Raw genomic sequence first — 21143 nt, forward strand, 5'->3', positions numbered from 1 at the left:
ATGACTTGAATTTAGGGAGAAAGAGGGCCAAGCACCCCAAAGGAGAGAGAGTGGAAAGGAACTCCAGGGAAGCCACGGGAAGTGGCCATATTCCCTGCAGCAGGTGGGCAGCGCACCAGCCAGCCAGAGGGAAGGAAGAAGCCCCGGCAGGCTCAGCCTTCAGTTGGCTGGCTGCTTCCAGCATAAATGCTGCCAAGAGTTGAGATGCCTGGGAGGGGGGCTGGCCTTCGTCTACCACTTTCAAAGCAACTGTTTACAAATGCAGAAAGCGAATAAAGGTCCTTAAAATGGCTAAAAAGCTGCAGAAACGTGTGGCTCTTTCCACCAAGCAGAATTGAATTGGGTCTGTGAGATAATTGAAATAAAAGGAGGTGGAGTCCCTGCCCTGAAAGATATGGGAAAGTCTTCGTGGGGGGGGGGGGGTGCGTGGGGATCCATGAGGAAGGCAGAACATCTTGGGCTGGTTCCTCCTGTTGGTTCCTCAGGCTGCCAACGGAACGTCTGCCTTTCCTCCCATGTCACTCCGGGATTGTCTACCGTGGCCTCCAGCTCCCCTGCTCAAGTTGCAAAGGGAAGAAAGCGAAAGGCAGGTCCCGAGTCCTCACCATTGACCGTCAAGATGATCGCACCGACCACCATGATGAGGGTTTGCAGAGCGTCGGTGTAGATGACAGCCCTCAGCCCACCTGGAACGATGCAGGAGGCAACTTTGAAAGGGTTGAGACAACCGGTTGGTACAAAGAGAAAAAAATCTTTGTTGCTCAGGGTTGAACTGTGGGGTCCTTGGTGCCCTCTGAGCTTGGTTGTTTTCTTCCAGATGTTTCATTGCCCAACTAGGTAACACCATCAGTGCTACCTGAAAGTGCTTGAAGGCACCAATGAGGTTACCTTGTTGGGTAATGAGCAAGAAATCAATCGAGCTCAGAGACCACCCTGCACACAATGAGTTGGTTTGCCCCCCAAAAAGAACTCTAGTTTGTCCGGAACCAAAAGCTAACATGTAGGAAGCCTCCTTCAAGTCACCTTCTGGCAGCTTCCTGGACAAGTCTCAACAGGTAGCAACACTCAGTCCTCACCTGCAGCCTGAGATAAGCAGGGCCAGCCTAATTACAAGTTGGATGGGGACAGCACTGGGAGATCCCAAGATGGTAGGTGCAAATAAGAAGGAAATGGCAAACAGCTTGCCTTGTTTCCAAAAAAAACCCTACCCGGGACCTCAAAGCAACAAAGCTTAAAGCCACAACCGGGAGCAGAACTTCTGGTTCCACCTGGGGCTGGTGAGATTGGTCCCATTGCTGTCCTGGAGGAGACCAACCGAGGCTGAGTTCCTGAGATTTTGGGCAGGGCCGCCCTCTTCGTCTCACCTGCAATGGTGTAGACGGCAGTCGCCCCCAGCATCAAGACGGTGGAAAGGTAGAGGTTCCAGCCGAGGCAGATCTGAACGAAGAGGGCTCCGGAGTACAGGTCCGTCTGCAAGAGGAAAGCGAGCCTGATTTAATTCGGTTTAAGCCGATCACCTGGGATCTGGCAGGGGAGGTAAAAAGCCACCTTTGCAGTGTGGTTTTGTATCCCGAGACACAAAGAGGAGGGCCAAGCCACACAGACACACAATTGCCACAGTCCTACATTTCAGTAAGAAACACTTCGCTCCGGAGTCCTGACACCTAAAGATTTGTTTTGGCAGAAGATTTCAGCTCAGGCATCCCAGTCGGGTCCTGGGAAGCAACAGAGACTCTGTGCAGAATGCCTCCCACCAGGGGCTTCCTTGCCCATCGTCTTGTCCACAAGTCTCGAGGGGCAAAAATTCCCACGCCAGATTTGGGGACATGTCCCTTCGTGGGGAGGCACACCCAGTGGCCGAGGTGGGGCAGAGAACCCCCAGAAAGCTTTCAAATCCAAACTCCGGATGGGGCAACGCAGAGGCAGGATTTCACCTCACAGCCTGTAATTAACCTGTGGAACTCGCTGCTGTGAGACGTAAGAGGATCGCCAACAGCCCAGATGGCTTTTGGAGGAGACAACACAAACACAAGGAAAGGGAGAAGCTGCGCTAATGGTTTGTTAGCCGGGATGGTTAAGCCCCGAGTCTGGGAGTCGACTGGAATCCAGGGAAGGATTTCAGTGGATTTTCAGGATGGAGGGAAGGGGAGAAAGCAAACAAATCTTTTTTTTCTTTCCTCAAAATAAATTATTATGGTTGGCCACCCAGTCATCCAGAGGTTTAGCCTGGGTTTGGCATCTTGGTCCACCTACAGACTCCTTCCAAGGACCTGGGATAGGCAGATGTGGATGTTTGATGGTGTTAAAAGGCCTCATCGCGGGATGTCAGCTGTTCCGAGCGAAGCTGCCTTTTGCAATTGACCAATGGTGATTGTGTCAATGCCGAAGGTGTTCAAGTAGCGTTCCAGTTCTTTTGGGATTGCAGCAAGGTGCCTATTACTATTGGTACTATCTTTGCCTTTTATTATTATTGTTTAATTTATACACTGCCCACATATAAAGAACCCACGGAGGGGGGACTCAGAGATGAAGCCCCCCCCCCTTCGGCTGCTGGAGCTTCCAGCTTCCCGGCCTGGAGGGTGGTGTCTCCTCTCCATTCCTGCTGGCTCAGCAAAGCCCGGCTGGCCTCTGCTGCCTGCCAGGCAAAGGCGGAAGGCGGCAGGCGGGCGATGCCCAGCGCTTTCACTCTCCCGGCTGGAACAATTTCTCCCTCGGGCACCTGCTCCACCCGCCAGTCAGCTGCCAAGCTCTCCCTGCACGCCCAGCCTCAGTGGCAGCTTCGCACTGGGCTGCCGAAAAGGCCTTGCCAGCCCTCCACGGAGCCTGGCAGAGGGGCCAACGGCTCTGCCCAGTGTTGCTCTGGTTCTATTCCGTACAAAGCCCAATCAGCCCTTCTGTGTGGCTTCAACAGGCCCACCCACTGCACAAGGAGGTTTTTCCAGAGTCCCAAGGCTGAGCGCGAGAGTCTTGGCTTTCCACCTGCAGCAGAGGGATGCTTGCTTCCGTTTTGCAGTTGCTTACTTCCTTTAGAAACCGACTACACTGCTGGCCACCGGCTTCATCCAACCGTTGGCCATCCCATCCCTTAATCCTGCAGTTGGTGGGAGGGTGCCCGGTCTCTTTTCATGCTGAGCTCCAGGGAAGCACAAAAGGCCCCCGTGGAAAAGGTGTCCCATCACCGTCTCCAAGCCGGAGAAGAGCTCCATTCACCTCACCAATGTGGCTCAAAATTCAGGCATAAAAAGAAAAAGAAAAATCAAAATTCAAAATCCAGACCTCCCAAAAGAACTCCTCTACGGTGGAGGAAGCCATTGGTGAAAGCCATAGGGGGTGGCCGGGTGCTTTGGGGTTCAGCCTGATAACCGAAACCACCCATTCTGAGCTGCAAAAACCAAGAGGAGGCAGGCAGGTGGTCCCTGAAGGAAACTCTAAATTGAAGAGCCTCTTGCCCCTCTCCTGCTGCGTCCATCACCTTTACAGGTCGGGCTTTCAAAAAAGATGACGGACGCAGCAGGAGACGCTTCAATTTAAACTTATCCCTGGCCTGCATTTAAGGGGCTTTGCTGTGCCCCACAGTCCTATGACTTGAGAGTTTGGCACAAACCAGTATTTTCTTGTTTTCCAGCAAACGCCGGCCTGTAGCAAACCTTTGGTTCACTTAATGGCCACCGTCTTCGCTTTACAGGTGCTGCAAAAAAAGTCGCGAGGTCACGGGGTGAAACCCCCCCCCTTTGCAATTGTCTCAACCTATGAGGGTAATTGCCACATTCACGTGTGAATGATTGTAAGTCCAGGACTACCTGGAGCCAGGTGCAGATCCCTGACCTAGGTCAGCTGCCCTCTTTCTGCCCCTCCCCCCAAGCATTGGGCAGGTGTGCAGAGACTTTGCTGTCAATGGGACCACCCCACTGCCCGGGAAGAGGGTTGGGTGCCTCGAGCTGGGGGCCAAACCGGCCCCTCCGGGGAGTGACTCAACGGGGCCGGTGGAAAGCCATTAATGCCAGGGACCAGCATCCCTTTGGGGACGGAAAAGACCTGGCCAGGCTGTCAAGCACGGGGACCAGCTCCCACGTCACACCTAGGCGTGACCCAGCGGCCCAGATCACAAGAAAACGCTGCAGCACACCTGGCGGAATCTACACCTAGGCGAGAACAAAGAGGGAAGCTCAGGTTTTGCTCTGCCCTCCGTTGTGTTTGTAGAGAAGAATTCATCGGGCCAGGCGGGAGCGAAGAGAGGCATGAGTCAAAGAAGAATTTGAATAATTGCCCTTATTTCCTGCCCACTTTCCACCTCAAGCATCCCGTGGAGCTAAACACCCCTTATTATCCGAGGTCCTTCCCTCGCCAATTAAAACTTTGCAGGAACGATCTGATTAGCTCCCGCCAGATGGCCAAGCCTCTTCACCCCCACTTGAGGAAACTGAGGCTGCGCATTGCCAAACTCCTGGCCAAGGGCATCATTCCTGGCCCTCCAGTCCAGCAATTTCCCTCGCTCCTCTGTGCGTCCTTTTCAGGCCCTCCGTCAAAAGCCCGGAGTTTCTCCTGCCACGTCCTCCATTTCCTTCAGCGTGGAATCAGCCAGCTCTCTGCTTCTCCCGTCAGCCTCAAAGCCTTCCTTCGCAGATCAAGAAGGAGGGGTGGGAATGTAATCAATAAGTTCGCCATTGCCGGGTGAATGAATAATAGTAACTGTAATATCGTAACCCGCAAGATTTAAGGGTGGCTGAAAAGAAGAAAGAGTTTATAACCGACACGGCCATACAGGAAGACCTTGACTTACAGCCACAATTGAACCCAAAATTTGTGTTGCTAAGCGAGACATTTGTTAAGTGAATCTTGCTCCATTTTATGACCTTTCTTGCCACAGTTGTTAAATGAATCACTGCAGTTGTTTAGTAACGCGGTTGTTAAGTGAATCCGGCTTCCCCATTGACTTCACTTGTCAGAAGGTCGCAAAAGGGGAATAGCGTGACCCCCCCAGGACGATGTGACCGTCGTAAGTACACGCCAGTTGCCAAGCATCTGAATTTTGATCACATGACCACGGGGATGCTGTAAGTGTGAAAAATGGTCCTAAGTCACTTTTTTCAGGTCACTAAATGAAGGACTGCCGGTACCAGAGGATAGGAGACCAAAAGACAAAGATTAGGAAGTCAAAGTTGGGAGATTATGGCATAAACCAGCTGGGGTAGTCGGCACACACTGGGTGCCCTACCAAAGACACTCGGGCAGTACTTGGAAACTGCACAAAATTTCCACCGGCGCAATCCAAAAACAACCGGAGCGTCCCTTGACAGGCCCTTTGGCATTGACAAAATCTCCATCGGTCAATTGCAAAACGGAGCCACTTCCCTCCTGCGGTGATTCGATGACCACCGTCAAACAACCGCAGATCCTCGGGAAGGACTGGATGGGTGGATCAAAACACCAAATCCAGTCTAAGCATCTGGCTGACTAGGTGACCAATCATAATTGTTGTTATTGTTACTTTAAAAAACCCAATCCTTTTCCGTGGGAAGAGCCTTTCTGGATGAATCTGAGGGTTTGGCTACACAAGCCCAACCTGAAAGTGGGCTGTGGTTTCCACCTCCCCATCGCCCATCCTCACAGCCTGTCAGACGTCTCCAGAAAACCCACAACTGCAAAAACATTTCCCCTCCTCCCTGTTTCCCAAACAACCCACCTAGAAAGATAGACTGCTACTGAATAGGGGGATCTACTGTAGCCAGCAGCCATCGTTGGCATTCTGTCTTTTCAAAGAAGAAACAAAATCCTTTCCGACATATTAGACTCATCACAAACTCTGTGCAAGACAGACATTTTTAACAGAGGCCTCAAAGAAAACTTGAAGCTATCTTTGCATCTGGGCGCTTTGGGAAATGCTTGGAACAGACTTTTGGAACATGGAGACTTAACTGCAAAAAAGTTGGGGGTGTTGGGGGGGGCAGGGAAACTTGGTTGTCAAAGAGTTGAGAAGTAGGAAACCGTCCAGGTGAAGAAGGATGGCTGAGTGGATGGCTGGTGGGAAAGTGGTAGTCAACAGCGCTCCCTGCTGGATAAAGGCATGAGTGCAGCCCCAGGACCCAGGGAGGGAGGGAGGAAGCTCTACAATTTGGCTTTAACTCCACTTGGACCCACAGGCTGCCCATCACCCCAGGCAGGCTAAAAAAAGGGGGCTAAGCCTAGAGATGCAGAGGAAAGGGGGCCACTCACAGATATCTTGGTGAAGATGGAGAGCAGGAGTGACAAGAGGGACAGGCAGACCCGAATTCGCTCCCCTCCAAAGCGTCTCTGGAGATACTCTGGCATGGTGACAATCTGGGGGAAGAGAGGAAAGGTCAGTCTCCAGGCCACCTGAAGGAAACAAAAGGGGAGCGGGGGTGGGGTTGGAGGGGACAATGGGAAACCAGGAGGAGGAGGAGGAGGATGGAGCAAAAGGATGAAGAGCTTCGGATGGACAACCCAGTGCCAGATGGACCCTCTGCGGTGAAGGTTGCGGAGTTGCCGTGTTCTGTGAACCTGCCCCTCGAGATCTGCAAAGCAGCGAGCTGTGTCCACCCATCAAGTGTGGCTTCTTGGTCAGACTCTGGCTCAGCAAGCCTGGATTGAGCTCAACGGGGAAAGAGCAAGCCCCACAGAGACCCCTGCAGGCAGCACCAGCGGGGCTTGAGAGAGCCGGCTCGCACTCACCTCTGCGGAAAGGTAGACGGGAACGAAGAGCCAGGCCAAGGCCAGCAGCACGTAGGTGGCCTAAATGAGGCCGAGAACCAGAGACCATCAGCAGAAGGCGGCGAGGCTGGCGGTCATCCCCAGCCAGGTCCATCACCACCACCACCCTTGTTAGCCAGGCAGAGGGGTGAACCCCAATCCCCCCACCCCTGGGACACTCCAAAGGGGGAGGGCTGCTCCAACCCGGGTCCAGGCCAGAGCTGAGCAACAGTTGATCCCCTTACGTTCCACTCAAAGCCGGCCACGGCCAGCCCCCCAGCAGCCCCACTGCTGGCCAGCCCGATGAAGAGGCCTGCTCCTTCACTGCTGGCAAAGAGCGAGGCACCGATCTGCAAAGGAAAAGCACCGCGGTCGGACTCTGCCAAACGACGGCACAAATAGAGCCCTTCGTTGTTTTATTTTATTTACTTATTAAATCTCTGTGCTGCGCATTTCACTACCCGGAGAGACTTTCGGCGGCTTGCGTTAAATTATTATTTGCTCAGAGAGCCACCCTGAGCATCCCGGTGTCAGGAGCGGTCCCACTAACCTATTCAAGCAATAGAGCAAAGCGAAAACTGTGACTCTTGGCTTTAATCATTAACTGGATTGGTTCGGTAAAATATGTAAATCATTGGTGTTACTCTATGCTGTCCAGAGTCAAATAGACAGGTAGTAGATGATACGATAGATAGATAGATAGATAGATAGATAGATAGATAGATAGATAGATAGGCAGATAGTGTTTCTCGGCCATTTTAAGATAAGTGATTTCAACTCACAGACTTTCCCAGCCAGCTATGATGGACACAGCTGACAGATATGAACAGCAACAAATATATGCTCATATTCCTTGCAAGAAACCAGGAGGAATCAGTTACACCCAGTTGGAGTTACTCACCGGCCACCAGGCAATGTTCCTTCCAGCCAGAAAGTAACCACTCAGGCTGTTCCTACTTGCCCGCCATGACGACTGCAAAGGGAAAGAGAAAATGGAGCCAGGAAAGGGGTGAGATTTATTCAATTTGTCTTTTCAGTCTCCACATCACCTCTTTTCTGGCCCTGCCTCGGCTCCCTCCCTGCTTTCCAAATACCCGGCTGAACCCCTACTTTGCAATAAAACCTCACCCCTTTTATTTATTACCTTTATTCTCTTTAATGGCCCCTATTTTGTTGATTTTCTTGTTTATTAGCTCATTTCAGTCTACTGTCTGAGGTCATGGCTTTCAGTCAATTATATTATTACCCAAGACCACCAACTCAGTCCTTTCTCTCTTCCCCCCCTCCTTTTTTTTAAAAAAAATAGGCTGCAAATTAGCTCTAATTAAAAAGAAACGTAATCTAAGCCTATAACACGATGCTATCCCAGGATTAAAAACAGCCTTTTAAGGAAGGACGTCTCAAGAGACGGGCCTTTCCAGGGAGCACAGGCAGCTTCCATAAATTAACGCCCACTCCGAATGAATCCGGAGGGGTCGGCTTAAAAAACGAGGCTACCGTACCCAGATGCCAACTGCCAGGTTCAAAAGGAAATATATCACCACCACCACCAGATCCGGAACGCCTAATTGCGGCGAAAGAGCAGGCATTTCTACGTGGGAATTGTTCTCCATGGATGGACGCCGCCTCTCAGCCTGGGAGAGAAGCAAAGCTCACAGTGGCTTCCTCCTAGCTGTTTCCAAGCCGAGGGGAATTGATCATTAAACCACCCAGTGGTGGAACACTCTCCCCCCACACCTTCCTCCAAGGCTCAGAGGCTGCCCACGTTTCAGCTAGAACAGCCTCAGATTTGACCCGGGTGGTTTCGACTTGCAGTGGCCAGACGTCTCGTTCCTTCTCATGAGCAGAAGCCAAGGTTGGACCTGCTTCCATTCACCCCTGGATGTCTGTGGAGATTCTCCATCATCCAAGGTCACGGTTGCCCCAAAGGTGCGTTTTTTCAAAAGGCAACTGGATTTTCTTGGTTTTTGCAATTTTTTTCCCCTTTTGAGATGTTTCGTTTCTCATCCAAGCTTTTTCAAGGAAAAAACCCCAAGAAAGTCCAGTTGCCTCTTGGAAAAGCACCTTTGGGATTCATCCTTGGGGGTCTTGGGATAACTTTCCTCCAGCTGCTACGGAGAGTGGGGGCTACACACACACACACAAACACACGCGGACAATTCAGCCACCTGAAGTGAAGCTTGTCAAACTTTCAGAAGACACCCTGGGAGAAATCCTGGACCTTAAACCGATGCTGGTTTCCGTATCTGGCAAAGCTCTTCTTGAGAGGGTTGGGAACGGGAGCTCCAAGTGGGTGACCTGTGGATCCACACCGGATTTAGCACTGTTAGAAAGAGCTGGACCCCGGGACATGTTCAAGGAATTAGTCAATCCCTTTCACAGGATGCAAATCTCTCTCCCCGCATTGGGTTAAAGTTTAAAAGTTTAGCCAACCCCTTGGGCAGCTCCAATTTAGTTTCTGCACAAAACGATGGAAGGGGTTTGCTGTCTTCTCCAAGGATTATATGACTTCCCAGGCTGGTCAATGAGACTTTGGCATCACCTGGTGGCCTCCCCACCCAAGGATGAATTGACTTGGCCCAGCTTTCTGAGATCAGCTAACCATGGCTCAAGGCTGCCCCCTAGTGGCGCTGCATTTAGGAAAAAGGCAAACAAGCATTTTAGAGAGGACCAAGGGAGATAGATGCACGTGTTAATTCTTAGTACTTTGGGGAGAGCCTTAAAAACAGGGTTTTTCAAAAAGGCACTTATTTGTTCAATTTGTAAGGAAGGCTAAGAGCTTGCTGCCTCTTGTGGGGGCACATTGGTTCTGTTGATAATTGCATTTTGTTTTAAATTTAAAGCGGTGTTTCTCAACCTTGGCAACTTTGGGAGGTCAGGACTTCCACTCCCAGAATTCCCCAGCTAGCATGCTGGCTAGGGACCTCTGGGAGTTGAAGTCCAGACTTCTTAAAGTTGCTAAGATTGAGAAGCATAGCCTTAAAGATGGCTAGAGCCTTTGAAAAACATTGCTAAGATTTCAAGCAAACACATGTCCAGGGAGGAACAGTAGATCTCTTCATAGGTTGCATATTGAACCATGAGATCCATTCTTTTGTTTTAGAGACCAGAGCCACATTCAGCCCAATCTTATAATTCCTTTTTCATCCTGTCCACTGTCCATCTCTCTTACAAACATTGACATGCCTTGTTAATGTGTCAGCCTTTTCATTTGCTTGTGGCATCGCTTAATAAACGGCCGTGTTAAAGTCTAACCCTGGAGGGCTGGATGCACAACCTCCTTCATCTGAGACACACAGAAGGGATAGCAAATTGCTATTTTGCAGCCTTGCGCCAAACATCTAGTTTCAACAGACTTAAAATAACTGATCTGCAGAGCCAATCAGTTCTTGGATAGGAGGCCACCAAGAGACCCAAGGGCTGTAGACAAGATTGAAAAGTCAAAATAAACATTCCAGAATGGCGGGGCAGAAAATTTCAGGGATGCCTCTCTCCCCAGCATCTGAATTCAGCTGGGAGGTTAGAATTCACTAGATGTTAAACTGTCTCAATTTTTTGTCACATCCACCCATTATTCTCTCCTGTGCTCAGCTAAGAAAACATCCCAACACCAAAGAGAGGACAACAATCAAAGAAATATTTCCTAAGAAGCTCACGCAAAACCAGAGTCATTTTATTTGTGCCAGGGAATAAATACCAGCGCACATTCCTTACGGGTTTTTCCTATAAAAGCATGGTTACAAAAAAACAAAACACAGAACTGCGTACAATGGTGCGGTTTTCTTGTTTGGCTGGTCTCGGACACAAACGCAATGCCGTAGCTACCATTTGTCGAATGCACAAAAGCACTTGAAAGCAAGCGTGGAGGAGCAGGAAGGAAGATTATGGGCTAACTTGTCCTTCAATAACGCAGAAAGCGTCTTGTGTGAATCCCATGGGAAGACACATAAAAATGCACACGAACGATGGAGATGAACAGAAGCGGCTGCTTTCAATGACAAGTAGCCAACTCTGACACAGGTGCTTTCATCCCAAACTCTACAGCGGTGTTTCCCCAGCTTGGCCCCTTTCTAGATGGGTGGACTTCAATTCCCAGGATTCAACTCCTATGAAAACAGCTGCTTCCATTCATTTCCTTCCCTTATGTGCAAGCGTGTCTTCTGCGAAGCGGCTGTTTTCAGGTTACAAGTAGCCAAGTCTGACATGGGCACCTTCATCTCAAGCTCTATGGCAGTACTTCTCGAGCTTGGCCACTAAGATGGATGGACTTCCAAGTCCCAGAATTCCCTAGCCAGCTTGGGTTCTGGGAGCTGAAGTCCACCTATCTTTGAGTGGCCAAACCTGAGAAACTCTCCTCTATGGAGTGCAAAGCTCTTCATATTATCTGGGGCGAAAGAGTCTATGAACAAGGGTCCATCCCAATTCCAGATCCATGTTGGAAATAAATGCCCTGGAGGCGCAGCCCCTCCTGCCACCAAAATTACGCCGACCCCCCAACCTCCACCCCCCCCAAGAAAGAGGAAAACCATCAATAGATCATGTTTCCCAACTTGGATCCATTGCAATGAAGCTGGAGCAGAAAGGCAAAAAAAAAAAAAAACTCCACACGGGGGTATGTCCGGCAAAATAGCACAGCTAACCTAACCGTCTCTAGAAGTTGAAAAGAGGTGGTGTGGGGGGGAGGGAGGGTTTTGAACTTTTTATAAAATCCTTTCTTTTTTCAAAAACAAAATCTCAAGGAAAATAGCTCTGAGAATTTTATCTACTCCATTTAAACCACCGGAAAAGAAAGGGAAAAATAAAAGCGATCTAATAAAAAAAGGGGGTCCCACCGAAATACAAAGATTAAGCCACAAAAAGTTTCACAGCTGGGTTTCTGTCCCGTGTCCAGTTTGGCCCCTAAAAAAAATCTTTTTTTGTTTTCTTCAAGCCTGCCCAAGAAACCATCAGTCATCTAGTCCTATGTTTCTGAAAAGGTACGACATGGATTCCCCGTTGTGGATTCTGCGGATGGCCTCCGAGAGGATCAAGCTGATGTCCACCGTCTTAATTTTGGGGCACTGCAGTTTTTGGATCTCGTGAGGAACAGTGTTGGTCACCACAACCTGAAGCAAAGCAGAGATCAGAAGTTACTGGGGGTGGGGGAAAGAAGGAGGAAGAGCCACTCCAGGAGTCGAGGTCTCAACCCCCTTGCAAAACGGGACAAAGCCGTTGCATTTGGCCTGGAATGGATCGCCATGAATCAAATGACAGAGAAGATTATTTTAAATGATTTGATTTATCCACCCTATTTCGATCCTGCCTTGTCTCCAAGAGTCCATGGGGGGGGGGGGTGACAGAGGGCTCTTCCCAGCCCGGCAGGAGGAGGTGGGCTGCACTGCTTCAAAGTCACCAAAGAGCTCCATGATTCAACAGGTTAAATTTGAACCCTTTACGGGTCTTCAAAGGAAGGAGACCACCAGCTAAACCAACTGGGCACATTTCTAGGCCTGAGCCCGCAAAAATATGGGCTAAAATCATGGTATTAGTGGTGAGGATTGCAGGCCGTGTGCCGGGCAATTATTAACCCTGTTTGCAAGATCCTTAGATAGCTTGGCTGGCTGGGGAATTCTGGGAGATGAAGTCCACCTACCATAAAGGTTGCCAAGGTTTAGAAACACCGGTCTACATTGCTACTTGGGCATCCAGGCCCAGACGTTGTGGGAGCAGGAGGTGAGACAGGAACCAGGGGGCTGGAGATTCGAACCCAGGGCCTACTGTGCCCTCCAGCCACGCTGCCTTCCCCAGCTGCTCAGCTGCCAAACGCAGCCGCTTGGCCAGACAGGGCCCTGCCCACCTCATCGATCGCCGACTCCTCTATCAACCGGGGGGCGTCGGAGGAGAGGAGGCCGTGGGTGGCCATGACGAAAATCTTGTAGGCCCCCCGCTCCTTGAGGGTCTCGGCGGCCGCGAGGAAACTGTCCACGTCGTCAATGATGTCGTCCTGATCGGGGAGACAAGGAAGTCATGGGGGAGGGGAGGTTTAATCTGCCTCCCACTGGGGGACCTTCCATCCCATCATTGGCAGCTGCCATCTTGACTTCTCTGACCACATCCCACAGGCACCTGCGCGCAGGGAAAGTTAAAAGTACCGAGGAAGAAAAAAGGGAGCTTAGCCTGACAGCCAACCCCGCTCAGGAGCAGACACACCGGGATTGCCACCCCCAGATCAGGAAGCAGTCACGCTTTCCGCTGAAGGGTCAAGTTCAGGAAAGAGAAACGGTGTTTTCCAAATTAAGACCGACAGCGCCGGGACTTGTATACCGCTTCACAGCCCTCTCTTTGCAGCCTGTTGGCCCCAACAATCTGGGTCCTCGTTTTACCGACCTCGGAAGGACGGAAGGCCGAGTCAACCCTGAGCTGGTCAGGATCGAACTCCTGGCAGCGGGCAGTGAGTTAGCCCGCAGTCCTGCACATCCTAAGCCCTGCGCCACCCGGGCTCTTCATCGAGCTGGGGATTCGCCCCAAGCGCCCTCCTGTTCTTGTCCAGGCAGCCTCTGAACCCTGCAGGCCGACCTACCACAATGATGGCTATTCGTCCCCCAACGTCTCCAACCACGGTGATGGGCGGCTTCTCCTTCGGAATCAGCACTGACAAAAAAGGAGGAGGAAGGAGAGAGGGAACAGGCTTGGGGATTCCTGCCTCAACCGCTGCCTTCGCAGGGAGGACGGCCTGCCCAGCCAACCTTGCTCTGATCAAGGACATCTTCCGAATTTAGCAGCCCAAACCTCCCGCCGTCTCTTCTGGAGCCTGAGACGTTGGGAGGGTTCCCTTCTGAATCTCTGCCTCTGCCCGTGATAGAGCTGAAGGCGGCAGCCTCTCTTATCCGATCATTCCTCCTTCCAAGGCCATTCACGCTTTCATTCCATCCCAGTCACGGCTTCTCCATCCCTCCTTTGAGCACAGCCATCCAAGCCAGGTGGGTTCCCCACCCCCACCGAAACCCTCCCTTGGCCTCTGGCCACGGATAACAGCCTACTGGAGAAGATGCCATCTCCCTGCCCGAGGCTTTGCTTACTGGGTATCTCCAAGCTGGGGTGAATGGCGGCAACGCTTTTGGCAGTTGGGGGTGAATGGCGCCCGTCCACCAGGTCAGACTCGGCATCCTGAGCCTCTCCGTGGATCACGGCGATGCCCAGCCTCAGGCGCTCGGCAAACGACTGCGCCCTGCCGAGAAGGACAAAGAGCCCACCACACTCTTGGCACGGACAGAGACACGAGGAGAGGGAAACCCCCCACACGACACGCAGAGACTCCTCTGACGTCTCAGGGGAAGGGGGCGCAACCTGGGCAGCATTAAGGCCTGTGAACTTCATGGCTCGCTGGGGAATTCTGGGAGTTGAATTCCACAGGTCTTAAAAGTTGCCTGGGCGGGGCATCCCTGCCCTACTGAATTCTGGGAAAAGACTAGATGGTCTTAGGGAGTCAGGGACCCACCCACCTCTTCGCAGATGCAGGAGATTTGGCCACAATCACAGCGTTCCTGTAGTCTGGAATCTGCACAGTGAAAAGCAGCACAACCACACTCAGAGCTGGCCTTTTACCTTGACTACCAAAGGGACGTTTCAGGCGGAGCGTGTCCTTTTTTCTACAGAGAGCGGAGGCACAAAACAGGGGCGCTCTGCACAGCCCCCCGGGCAGAGGAGAGCGGGGGCCATCTAGGCCCTAGAGATTACTCAGCGGCTGACCCCTGGCCTGCCTTCTCCCGAGGCCTTAATTTTTGGCATCTGTCCTAAAAGGAGTGGGGGTCTTTACACACACAGGCCCACTAACCCCTTCCCCAGTTTAGGACAGGTTCCACTGAGAGCCCCGTCCCTCCCCTCCAGCTGCCCAGCCTGGAGGCCCAGGGTCTGGCCTGCCTCACCTCTTCCTGGATGTACTGCAGCAAAAATGGTGACGCTCTCAGGTTGTCCACCGGGACGTTGAAGAACCCCTGGATTTCCTTTTGGTGCAAATCCATGGTGATCAGGTGAGTCAGCCCTTTGGGGAGGCAGCGGGAACAAGAGGAGGAGGGTCAAGAGGCCGGTCCTCCCCTCCCAACCCAGTAAATTTAATGCCAGGCAGGCTGGGGAAGATGGGCAGGAAAGGACCAGATCAGGGAAAGTTGCCAGCGGGTGTGGCAGATGCTAGAAACGCTCCCTGGACTAGCTCTGGATTTCTAGACCTTTCTTCCATCAGGAGGCACACTTTAAATCATCCAAGTAATTAGTATCTACATATTTAAAGTTAAAATGTTTGCTGGGTCCAGGATCTCGTCTTTCCTCCAGACGTTCAAGGCAGCAAACCCCAACCCTTCTGCCTATTTTGCCCCCACAGCAACCATCCTACAAGGGAGGCCAAACTAAGAAAATGCAGCCAGCCCAAAGTTCCTGTGGCCGAGGGGAGGCTCCATGCTGGCTCTCCACAGGATCAACCCATGGCCAGTGGGTAGATCCCTGCATTTTCTCTTATTTTTCTTCCTCAACGTTGCCCAGAACGTGAGCAGCCCTGATGCCTCTTTGCTTCTTCCCAGTGCTTGGTCAAATAATTGAGGCTGACTCACAGAGGACAGCCCTGAGCCCTTCACCACTCACAAACCGGGCCTGGCCACCCCCACCAGGGAGCTCTGTCAGGCCCCCCTGCCGAGTTCTGGGCAGAAGGTCTCGCCCCCCCTCCCCCCCGTGGGACAGGGCCCGTCCTCCCCGAGGCGGCTGTGGGCGGGCGTGTCCTGAGCAGCCAAGGCTGCTCCCAGCTCTTCACCTGCTTTGCACATCATGGAGGCCAGGAGCTTGGAGACGATGGAGCCCCGTTTCCGCATCTTGCACTGCTTGCTGTAGGGGAAGTAGGGGACCACGCCGATGATGCTCTTGGCGCAGGAGGTTTTGCAAGCGTAGACCATGATCAGCAGCTCCATGACGGTGGTGTTCACGTCCCTGGGGGGGGGGGAAGAGGAGAGTCCGTCAACCGCCCTCCCCACGGAGCCTTGCAGCTCTTGCTTGTCTGCTGTTCTTTTGCACCTTGTGGATCAGCTCCCCCCCCCCCCCGCAAGGCCCTCACTGCTCCAAACAGTTCCTTGGGATACCGACACATTCACGTATCAGGGGACATTGCGAAATACACAACACAAACTGTAAAAATAAAGTATCATTTTGCAAGCATGACCAAGGCAGACAAGCAGAACGATTTGGAAAGACTCATTTCCCGTCAGCGCTTGGACTCACTTTGAAACGGTCTGGATAATGAAAACATCTTTGCCTCTGACTGACTCTTGAATCTGCACTCTCGTTTCTGCCAAAAAAAAACCAAAAAAAAAAACCAGATGTGCTCATGACTTATACACATGTGTAAAGTATATTACATCAAAGCGCAGTGTGAAATGAAAACCCTCAACGACACTGCTGGACCTTATCTGGTTTTTGAAAATCAGAACAAGCGGGCATCGCTGCAAAGGACAGGATCCTCCAGAAAGTGCGTTTGCGTCTGTGCGGCAGGGAAGGAGGAGACGTTTAACGAATTGGCTGCTCCTCCTCTTCCTTCTCCAACCTTCAGCTACTGAGGCCACAGGAGTCCCTTACTCACCTCTGTTTGCCTCCTGGTACACCTGAACCTTGCCCATCTCTACCCCCAGGCGCCTACAAAAGGATCCAAGAGAAAGCAAGTCACCAAGAGGAAAAGGATCCAGCAGGTACGGACTTCCACTCCCAGAATGCCCCATCCAGCAACTCTACCGTTGAAAACAGTCAGCAAAAAGAACAGAGCGGTAGGGGAGCCTTACTCAGCGATCCTCTTTGACAGCTCCATGCAGGAGGGGTTGGAGTTGGCCGAGAACAGGACCAGGCCTCCCTTCGTGACATTCATGATGGGCCCTGGTCCAACGGGTGCCACGCAAAACATCAAAACGGCCTTTGTTGTCCCGCCTTTGGATATACTGACAAAAAAAAGTATCCAAGAACTTCTCAGCAACCCTCAACCAAGCAAAAGTTACGACATCGAGACTGAAATCTTGCATTTCAAGAGTTTCTGCAACAGGACTTTGAGATGTCTCCCCTGCAGCGTTTAAAGCAATGTTTCTCAACCTGATGGGTGGACATCAATTCCCAGAATTGACTCCCACAGAGGTGCAATGTTCTGAATCCAAAGCATAGCACGTGCTTAAAGAGTCTACACAATAGCCATCAGTTAATTCAGCCATTTTTTCTCTCTATGGCTGTTTCCGATCACAGAAAAGCACTCCCACAGAAAAGCACTTACAAATAAAGATGTGACCCAGGAAAAGGGTTTAGAGAAATCAGCCCACACTTCAGTCTTCTAGAATGTTGTTTTTAAGCACCTGCGGAAAAAGAAGATAAAGACATATTAAAAAGCAGCTCTGATTCAAGAAATCTGTTTACTATCTTTAAAAACCAAAAGCAGGAAATAACTTCAGTCACCCACCCACCAGCAAGTGTCGGATTAGGCTTAGAAAAAGGGCCAAATCTAATAAGCGTTCCTTAAAATGTACTCCCAGGACATCATCCAATGCCAAATTTATTACTCAGAGAGGATTAGTTCACCAACTCCTGACAGGAGACGGAATGTACAAATTGTGCAACAATACAGAACTGTCTGGATGATAAGGGATCTAAAGAGCCTAACACGAAAACTGCCCCTCTGATTGTGGCACCTATTGAGAAAAGAAATATATCAGAACTGCACCCAATACTGGCCAACAACACTATCAAAGTATTTTTTTTCTTAAGTCTTGCCTCCCGGGCAAACCAAAAAAATTCTGTTTGTTTAGGTCTGCAGCCCAAACAAATTTGGGAAATCTCTTTCACGCTTTAAGCCACTCTGCCTTCTCCGTTCAAATTCATAAATCAACGCCTTCTCCCTTAGCAGGCAGCCGTACGAAAGGCCACAAGAATAATAAAACCCGCCTGGCAAAACACTCCTCCACAAAGCGAAAGATCTTCCTTTCCAAGGCAGCAGCGACAATGCAGTGGAGAATGAAAACCACAACACACAACCAAAAGCAACGTCTTGTGACAAAGGCGCCAACGGCAACTTCAAATGGCGCAGGTCTTCTGGGTGGCAAGGAAAGCTAGCAGCTGCAAGCAAGTCACAGGGCAAGGATGAATTGGTAAAATAAAAGCCAGGGATAACTTCGTAGCCATGCAAATCCACTAGGCGGACCGACTAGATCAGTACTTTGAGGCGAAGCAGCACCAAGAGGGCATTCTGGGAGTAGAGTCCATGGAGTAATAAAATCTCTACATGGTGGGTCTCTTTCTAAAGGTCGTTTTGGCATTCTCCTGTAATCAAGCCTGGTTTTTCACAGTAGGTTCCCCCAGAAAGGGATCAGGAAACCCATTCTGCTTCCTTCCTGGGATCTGCTTTGGAGTCCGCTGGTCCTGGGCTCCAAAAAAGCTGCATTTCACAGCATCTCTGAAGAGAGAATTGCCAGTGCCTCTTGGGGAGGGAGGGAAAGAGAGACGCTGTTATTTCTATCTTGTTTTCCAGACAACTTGCCAGCTCTTTGAGCTCCATGATTCCTCTCTCTTAAATATAATTTAAACAAGGGGTGTGCTGAAATCCAGCACAAGCACCCTCTTCCTTGCCCAACAGTGAGAATATCCATCTGGTGAAATCCTGTTCACTACGGAGCAGCTTTCTATTTTGTTCATTTGACAGTAATGGATATTTCAAGTCGCAAGCAGGTTTTTCCTGCCCCTTGGCACAGGAGGGACCAGGTGCGCAGAGCAGGTGTTGCAAAATTTATGGGCTCGTATCTGAATTTAGAAACGTGGCTGTAAGCCACAGCGCAAGGAAAAAGAAAGCCATCTGAGGAACACACAGCCTTGGATGTGCAAGGTCCAGGGCCTGACCCAGATGGGTAGCAGACCTCTAGTGGAAATTGCACACGGAGCTGTAAAAGTCACCAAAAAAAAAACACAACATGAAAAATAAAAGGCCCACAGAAACAAAATAAAAGCGAGCCAAGGCAGAGAGGCTGTAAAACAGCAAAGGCAGATCTAGACCTGGTTGAACACCATCGAGATCACGATCCATCTTCTCCCTTCCCTTCAGATTTTTGAGGGGTTTCACTGGCGGGACATGGCAACAGGTAATGGGCAGCAGAAAAGTCGCCCATCCATTCTGGCCCCTTCCCAAACCCAGCGGCAAATTCAAATTCTGCAGGGAAATAAAACCCCTTCAGAAGAAAAGGCGTCCACCAGACTGTAAACAACATGAATGTGCGAAGCCGCCGGGAGGGGCAAGTCCAACCTGTCTGGAGCTGGACTGAAGTCCAAGTGACTTCGCAGAGACACTCAGCACTTTCTCCAGAAACGGGTGGCCATCTTGCAGGGTGGGTTTTCATCCAGCCTCTAGTATTTCCAGCAAACCTCACCCTCCCACCACTGTCTCTGGGTGCCAAAGTTGTTGCTTTTCGGCTGTTGCTTGGAAGCTTTCCAACCCCCAGACCCGTCCCCCTTTGAGAGGACATGCTACTAAGGCTTAGTGCATCCCTCCTTCCAACATTGTTCACAGACACACACACACACCCAAAAGAACAGGCACTTTCATCTTCAGCTACCCGTTTGCACTTTCTCTCCCCTCAGCATCTCCCCACTGTATCTCAACCAGTTGCACCCATTTTGAAAAGCCCAATTCCAAGAATTTCAAACAGAGGGGTGGGAGGGGAGATGCATGCAAGGTCACTTTCCCCCCTGAAAAAAGCAACCCCCAATTAAACCAGGGTCTATGGAATTAGGGATGGGATCCTCACCTGCTCCCATTAAAGGGCTGCCCAGCTTTGCAGGAGCCCCCTAAAAGCCATCTTTCAGGGGCCCCAGGTAAGCAACACAAGGGGGGACATGAGAGATGGCAAGACACCCGCCCCCATGAAATGAAAGGATGCTATAACAAAAACACGTTGGTGCATTTAAGCACATTACGATATATGTCATAATAAAATATAAAAGCATATAGGATAATGTAATAGAGATCAGCTTTGGGGAGGTAGCGAGGCATCTATGAATGTCTCCATGAACCCCCTCCCCAGGAAAGCTATTTGATCTCCTCACCTATTGCTCTTTGCAACTTAGTTTCCAGAAGAAAAGCAGACACTAACAATCCCACAGGGAGCTATAATAAAAGTCACTTTCTTATGAAATGGGCAACTATAGAAACGTGCAAATAAATAAAATAATACGGCCCTTCCCATTTAGTTCCTGGAGGGGCAGGACAAGCATGCATACGTGCAAGTGAACCCAGAAACCCTATAATATAAGGCGTAATTGGATTACATAGCAGAAGAAGGGATATCCTATGGAGGAATAGCACTAATATCCCTCTGCCTGCAATTTGGACGGGCAGCCCAGACTCATATGTCTGCACGAGGCTACAGGAAATCTATAATATAATTAAATTAACATAGCATATTTTTTCCCAATTTCTGTAGAGACAGCAGACAGAAGCAAGCCCGTTATTTGCAATGGAAAGGCAGAATGGAGAATATCCCATGGAGTAAGACAATCTAAGGCTCCTTCCGAGTTAATTTGGGGAGGGGTAGCACAGACAGCCCCCCAAATGGAATTAACATTAATATTCTATTCGAATTAATACGGCCCGTGCCAATACTGGGGGAAAGAGATGCTCCCCAGTTTGCACCCAGGCCAAGACCCCCCCAGCACAAACCCCTCAGAAAGGAGGGCGAGACCCCCCAACCAGCCCCCCCCGAAGGTCCCCCCTCGTCCGGGGGAGGAGGGGGAGGAGAGGCGAGGAGGGGGCGGCGTTCATACGTGCATGTTCCGGGTTCGCGTCCGCCCGGCCTTGCTCGGCTCTCCCCCGCCTGGCGGCCCCTCCCCGTTGCGTGGTGGGGGGAGGGGAGCGGGGCGCCCCCCCGCGGCGACCACCACCCACCTGCGCCCCGCGGCCGGCCCGGCGCGGCGGCGGCAGCAAAATGGCGGCGGGGCGGGGCTGACCAAGCTCCGCCCCTCGCGGTTCTCCACCAATCAGAGCCGCCGGCAGCGGCCGCCACGCCCCTGAGCCCGTCCCGAGCCCTGCCTTATCCATCCTCTCAGAGGCAGCAGCGTCCTGCCTCGCGGGGTCGTTGTTTCGGGGAGGGAGGGGGCTTCTGCCCAGAAAAAGGGAGATGGAGCTGCACGGAAAGTTCCGCAACCCGCACCTTGCCGTCCATGTCAAAGGAGTGGGGTTGGGGGGCGGGGGTCTTCTCCAAAAAGCCCCATGGGGAAGGCTGCCGCTTAAATCCACCAAGGGAATCCCTCCCCAAATCAAGATGCCATTGAACCCCCCCCCCCCGCCCCGCGGGTTACAAAACTCTTCTTGCAAGGGGGATTGGTCGCTTAGGGGTGCCCCCCCCTTCACTGTCCTGCTGGGCAGGGGGGCCCATGCGGGGCTGAGGGGCTTGCCCAGG

General features: G+C 51.4%; 2 protein-coding genes across 9 annotated transcripts in view; both read right to left on the reverse strand.

Annotated features, from left to right (window-relative positions):
* The window catches only part of SLC5A10 (solute carrier family 5 member 10), a 41293-nt gene extending 32370 nt beyond the window's left edge, over nt 1-8923 (reverse strand). Inside the window, exons 1-8 of the mRNA XM_081338497.1 lie at nt 8877-8923; nt 8211-8342; nt 7610-7681; nt 6954-7058; nt 6691-6750; nt 6214-6318; nt 1365-1470; nt 606-686 (exon numbers count right to left, since the gene is read on the reverse strand). Of these exons, the coding sequence (XP_081194623.1) occupies nt 606-686; nt 1365-1470; nt 6214-6318; nt 6691-6750; nt 6954-7058; nt 7610-7681; nt 8211-8321 (640 nt within the window). The 5' untranslated portion in view covers nt 8322-8342; nt 8877-8923. The remainder of the gene's footprint in view (nt 1-605; nt 687-1364; nt 1471-6213; nt 6319-6690; nt 6751-6953; nt 7059-7609; nt 7682-8210; nt 8343-8876) is intronic.
* Nucleotides 8924-10360: 1437 nt separating this feature from the next.
* PRPSAP2 (phosphoribosyl pyrophosphate synthetase associated protein 2) lies at nt 10361-20695 on the reverse strand. 8 transcript variants are annotated; one of them, XM_081338469.1, is made up of 12 exons: nt 20509-20695; nt 16979-17057; nt 16503-16655; nt 16307-16359; nt 15949-16015; nt 15488-15660; nt 14613-14728; nt 14190-14245; nt 13767-13915; nt 13268-13338; nt 12545-12691; nt 10361-11813 (listed from the first exon to the last, which is right to left on the reverse strand). In XM_081338469.1, the coding sequence occupies exons 3-12, from the start codon at nt 16619-16621 to the stop codon at nt 11655-11657; spliced, it is 1110 nt and encodes a 369-aa protein (XP_081194595.1). In that variant the 5' UTR covers nt 16622-16655; nt 16979-17057; nt 20509-20695; the 3' UTR covers nt 10361-11654. The 8 variants fall into 8 exon arrangements, with proteins under 8 accessions (XP_081194595.1, XP_081194596.1, XP_081194598.1 ...); XM_081338470.1 differs by having other exon boundaries at nt 20630-20645; XM_081338472.1 differs by lacking the exon at nt 16307-16359.
* Between the last annotated feature and the right edge of the window lie 448 nt (nt 20696-21143).

This window comes from Vipera berus (assembly GCF_964194415.1).
Source record: "Vipera berus genome assembly, chromosome: 13".
In the NCBI taxonomy this organism is placed as follows: domain Eukaryota; kingdom Metazoa; phylum Chordata; class Lepidosauria; order Squamata; family Viperidae; genus Vipera; species Vipera berus.